Source organism: Octopus bimaculoides, chromosome 3, assembly GCF_001194135.2.
Source record: "Octopus bimaculoides isolate UCB-OBI-ISO-001 chromosome 3, ASM119413v2, whole genome shotgun sequence".
In the NCBI taxonomy this organism is placed as follows: domain Eukaryota; kingdom Metazoa; phylum Mollusca; class Cephalopoda; order Octopoda; family Octopodidae; genus Octopus; species Octopus bimaculoides.
In genome coordinates this window covers 140,088,161-140,094,159 of record NC_068983.1, presented here as the reverse complement: position 1 = coordinate 140,094,159, position 5,999 = coordinate 140,088,161, and the positions used below count along the sequence as shown (strand labels likewise).

The following is a 5,999-nucleotide window of genomic DNA, read 5'->3' as shown; positions in this document are numbered from 1 at the left end:
ATGTGTGTGCGTGTGTGTGTGTGTGTGTGTGTGTGTCTGTGTGGGTGTATACACATAAATACATGCATATATATATATATGTTTGTGTATGTATGTGTTTATGTCTATTTACACACACACACACACACACACACACACACACACACATGTATTTAAGTTTGTATATTTATTGTGTTTTTTTTTCGCGTTTGTCCCCACCACTAACCGCTTGACTACCGGTGTTGGTGCGTTTACATCACCGTATCTCACGGTTCGGCATAAACAGCGGTAGAACAACTACCACGCTTACTGACATGTATTTCTCGTCCGACTAAAACACTCAAAACGGTACACCAGCAGGGCCACTGTCTAATGACAGATACAGCATGAAGGATATATGAAAATATATGTCCCTCTCTGTATATATATATATGTGTGTGTGCATGTGTTTTCCTTGTGTGTGTAAACCTACGCATATATACGTATTTATATATTGTGTATGTATATGCATATACTTATATCTATTTATATAGTTAGCAACATTATGTTATGGTATACATCCGAACAAATCCACCCCGTTACGGTATATTCTAGATGTTTGGTACGTACTCTATCGGATTCTGTTTTACTGAATCGCTATGTTATGGGGTCGTACACATGCCAAGCCCATTCTTTAAGAGATGGTGGGTGACAAACACGAAAAAAAAAACACATGCACCCACATACACGCAGCACACACACGCACGGACACATATATGAAAGAGGCATATATGTTGGTATGAAAATATTTATACGTATATACATACACGACAGGATACCTTTAGTTTCCGTGCAATTAATCAACTCAAAAGTATTTTCTTTTCCAGACACTAGATCAGAGTTCACTTCCCCACAGTGACACACATTGGGACTGAACACGAAACCATTCTCTTGGGAGGCGATCACATGCACACCCGTTCCTACAACTATTACTAAAAGTTTTCCCTACGAGGATTTGTCGTCGTTTTCAGTTTCTGGTCATCCATTCATTCATGCATACATACATAAACAAACACAAACTCATGTAAATGTTTGTGTATGTTTACGCGCGGGATTGGCTGTGTGCTAAGAAGCCTACTTGCCAACGATATGGTTCCGGGTTCAATCTCACTGAGTGGTACATTGGGCAAGAGTCTTCCATATCTTCAGGCCGACCAAAGCCCTGTGAGAGGATATGTGACACGGAAACTGAAAGAACACCCTCGTGTATATATATATATATATATATATATATATATATATATATATATATATATATATATATAAATATATACTTACGTACATATATCTTTGTGTGATTATGTTTGTGCTCCCGCCATCACTTGACAACCGATGCTGGAGTGTTTACGTCCAATGCAATTATCGGTTTGGTAAAAAAGACCGATAGAACATCTATTAGGCTTACAAAAGAGTAAGTCCTGGGGTCGATTTGTTCGACCAAATGCAGTGCTCCATGCATTGCCGCAGTAGAATGACTGAAAATAGTAAAAGAATGCACGCATAAACACACACACACACATATATATATATATATAACTTTAAATCTTTAAATTGTTTCAGCCTTAAAGCTTTGGTCTTGCTGAGACACCGCCGTTATATATATGAGTGCGTGTGTGTGCGCGCGTGTGTATGTGGGTGTGTTTGTTTGCGTGTGCATGCGCGTGCGTGTATGTGTGTGTATGTGTATGTGTATGTGTGTGTGTGTGTGTGTGTGTGTATGTGTGTGTGTTTGCGTCTGCGCGCGCGTGCGTGTGTGTGTATTCTCTTGTTTCAGTTATTTTTGTAATCTTAGAACACATTCTATCGGTGGTTTTTGCCGAACCGCAGATTTACGTGTATGTAAACACACCAGTAGCAGTTGTCAAGTGATGTTTGCGGTGGTGGTGGTGGGGAACTCAGACACAAATACAGGCACATAGATATATACAAGAACTGGACGTCTACTATGTCTCTCTTCTATCTCGTCTCTTTCCAAAGAAAATATTTCTCCAGAGTTCGCTATTTTACCCTTGTTCTTGTCTAACGACCCTCCATGTTTGTTTTTCTTCGATTTCTTTGTATGCCTCCACTGTCCTGTTTCTGTTCCCAGCTCGTACCCTCAGTAAATCCAGATTTTTATTTTGGTATTTATGGGAACAAAAGTTTTCCAAGACTCATATTGTCGCTGAATGCTCGAAATGAGGAGTAGTCAGACATACGACAACTGATGAAAGGTCGTTCTTTGCGTCACTTGTCCTGTTTTCCATTTGTTTCTCTTGTTGTTTGCGTATTGAACTCATTTGTTTTCGTATTTCATGTTGTTTACTGTTGGTGACGTGTTGTATGTATATATATATATATATATATATATATATGCATGTACTATACGACGTACTTCATTCAATTTCCGTCTACCAAATCCACTTACAAGGTTTTCAGCAGCCCGAGGCTATAATAGAAGATATTTGTCCAAGGTTCCACACAGTGGGACTAATCCTGGAACCCGGTGGCAGAGAAGCAAGCTTCTTGTCACAAAGCCTCGCTCTTGTTAGATAAACATAACACGCACAAATATATATCCGTAACATTATGTATGTTTATGTATCTATATCCATCTATATATCTATCAATGTTTCGGTCCCCATCTCTCTTCCTCCCTCTCTCTACATATATATGTGTTCGTGTGTGTGCGTGTGTGTGTGTGTGTATGTGTGTGTGTGTGTGTGTGTGTGTGTGTGTGTGTGTGTATGCATTGGGATAATTAAGAGAAAGTCATGATGGTAAATATGAAGACTCTATTGGCTCAAGAAAAATCACTGTTACTTCTTGCCAGTTATGCAGTCAGTCTGAACGTTTGATTCCATAGCTCTGAACCAAGGGATCCCGTTTAAAATCTTAACAGATCTCCTGTGTTTCAAATGCTAGGGATGAACACGTTATCCAAGTGACAGTTTAACAGTGTGCGTATATCATATATTTGCAGTGATATCCAGCAAATCCTTATTTCGTGTTTATGTCTGGATACTTGCAAATATTTTATTCTATGTTGCTGTACGTATTAGCCCAATGCATAATAACCGGAGCTGCTTTATCTAACAATTATGTCGGTTGAACCACAGCAAAAAAATAAGCATAAAATGTATATGAAATCAAATCTGCTGAATAAGTATTGCACTTAAGTGATAGATTTAATGCCGTGGTTGGTTTAACGCCACCATACGGGCTTAGCTTATTTAAGCGAAATGATTTTATACGCAGCGACAGAAGCTCTGAATTGAGTACTGGGTACTATCTCCCTAACGTTTCCTAAAAGACAACATTGAAAACGAAACGTTCACACAATCTGTTCGTAAACACATAAAAGCACACACACACACACACACACACACACACACACACATATATATATTTATACAAATATTGAATTTTGTGTGTTTCGGTGGGAATGTGGCTGTATATAAGACGGTGCATTGCCTAGTGACTGGAGTGATGCACTCACGACGTAAGGTCGTAGTTTCAATTCCTGGACCGCTTTTTTTTTTTCTTGATAAAAAATTTCATCACAAGTTGTCCTGCGATCATTTCGACACAATGTTCCTCTGCTGGCTTCATCAATTTGATCATATACAGATGCACACTATGAAATATGTCACGACACTGAGTAACAACTCTTAAAATTAAATCTGAAATCATTTCCACTGTTCAATTTTGATTGTTGACGTAATGTCGGAAAATATACGAACTCAAGATTTCAACACTGGCAACCTCTTCACATATATCTCTTTCAATGTTAGGGCAAATTATAATAGAGCCATTGGTCTTTCAAATGAAACATGTCAGTGAATGGCTACATTAATCGAGATAAGTTTTGTGGGAAATAGAGTGTATCATAGTATGGTCATTTAGGAGAATTGCAGATTTCGATAAAGTTTTCAAGTAAAGCATCTGGGATTACCTTATCTATATACACACAGAGAAAGTGATACATACATAGATACATACATATAGTCTTTAAGTATGTATAAAGTTCCACGTTCGTACTCGTATATGTATTCAACAATATATTTCTTGCCTACTCTCCAAAGAGTGGAGCCATATTCCTCTTAGTTATTTCCCGTAGCTCCTCTTTTCCATTTAAGCTCTCCTTTTTTGCTCAACTAAGTTCTATATTGTCAGCAATGAAGCGGAATGCATGTGAAATTAGAGAAGTGTCCTGTAATTTTAGTAGCTGCACTTAGGCCTCTTTTACTTATTGTACAAAATATGCTTCTAAGTTTTTGCGATGTTATCACATGAAGTTCTGGATAAGTAACTGCAGGCACCTTTCTATTTGTCTTGTCGTTTTTAAAAAAAGAAGCATGCTTCAAAAAAATATTTGCGTCTCTTGCGGAGTTCAACTTCAATTCATGTATGACTTATAAAGGTGGGGAAACGTGTGTATTTGTAACTTTGCTTTTGCGCGTGTATATACATATGTGTGTGTGCGTTTTTGAGTGCTTGTGTGTGTGTGTATGTGCTTACACATACACATTTGCGACAGGCTTCATTCACTTTCCCTCCACTAAATCTGGATTTGCTAACAAGACTTTGGTCGGCCCCTGGACTATAACACTAAACACCAGCCGAAGGTGCAATGCAGTGGACTTAACCAGAAGCCGTGCGGTTGGGAAGCAGGGTTCTTACCACACAGCTGCTCTTCACACACACACACACACACATACACACACACACAAACACACACATGTATGTATATGTATATATATATATATGCGTATATGTGCCTGTGTCAGTGTGTGAGCGTGTATGCACATTTGTGTATTATGTTGATAATATATGTTGCTAGGTACAGCATGAGTTAGTTACGTGAATATTCGATTTTGCATGAGATTGAAAAGGTAAAAATAGTATGATTTAATGCTTGGTAATTGTTGACTGAGCAAGTGAAAGTATAATATCAATTGAACCAGCTTCCGAACAGTAGAAATGTTACATTTAATTACACCTATTATCATATGCGAACAGAGGAATGCGTTTGTATATGCTGCAGTGTTACATTATATGTGTATCGTAAAGCATATATACAACTCCAGTATATCGATACAAGCACAAGTATAGATTTCAGCAATAAGAAAACAGCTGACTGCATGTGTAATCGGACACGATACAGACACCTCTGTATCAATTACCAACAGCGCAGGTAAATTAATAATTGCTAAATTATTACAAGTGCACATAACCACTACTACTATGGACACGACAAATAACATAACCACGATTGCCAGTTCTACCTGCATACCCATAAGAAAGACTATCGCCAACCCTTAAAATACCGACACCAACAATATAGCATACATAGCCACTATGACTGTGCATTCAGAGTACGTTGAAATGGCTGGCTAATTTCCAACCGACAAAGTATAGTTTAATTTTTCCAACTACCTGCTAAAATTAGCAGTTAAATACGCCTCAAATAGCTTGCACATATTTTAAAAGAATACAAACGAAATGGAGAAATATAGTTGTATACATATCATAAAAGAAAACGAAAGTTTACTCCTGTTAGCAATCTTTTATTCACAGATTTAGTTTAACGGGACTGATTTTAGACTAAACAAAACCCAAAATACACGAAGAGACACATTCACATACACAAATCTAAATGCATTAAAACGTTGGCTAGCAGGGCAGAATCTTGGGAGTTCCTGTCACATTCTTCTAAAAGTATTAATAAGTATGTACACTACAAAGAAGTATTGAGTAATTCTTGTGTTTAACTTTATAGTGTTTTTATTGAATGATAACTTGACATAAACGCAAGTATTAGTATATATACGCATATACATGCATTTATATATATATACATACGCACACACACATATATATAAAACTTTGTGTATATGTGTATATGTATGTGCATATAAACATATACACACACATATACATACATATATACATACATACATACATAAATACATACATATATATATATATATATATATATA

At 37.1% G+C, this 5,999-nt stretch overlaps 1 protein-coding gene across 2 annotated transcripts in view; it reads left to right on the top strand.

Moving 5' to 3' along the window:
• Positions 1-5,999, top strand: part of LOC128247348 (uncharacterized) — a 249,604-nt gene that overhangs the window by 95,132 nt on the left and 148,473 nt on the right. The window contains exon 1 of one of the 2 annotated variants that reach the window (XM_052966589.1): positions 4,946-5,194. The exons of the other annotated variant lie outside the window; for it this stretch is intronic. Coding sequence (XP_052822549.1) covers positions 5,010-5,194 — 185 coding nt within the window. The 5' untranslated portion in view covers positions 4,946-5,009. Of the gene's footprint in view, positions 1-4,945; positions 5,195-5,999 lie in introns of those variants that run through there. 2 annotated transcript variants of the gene reach the window in all.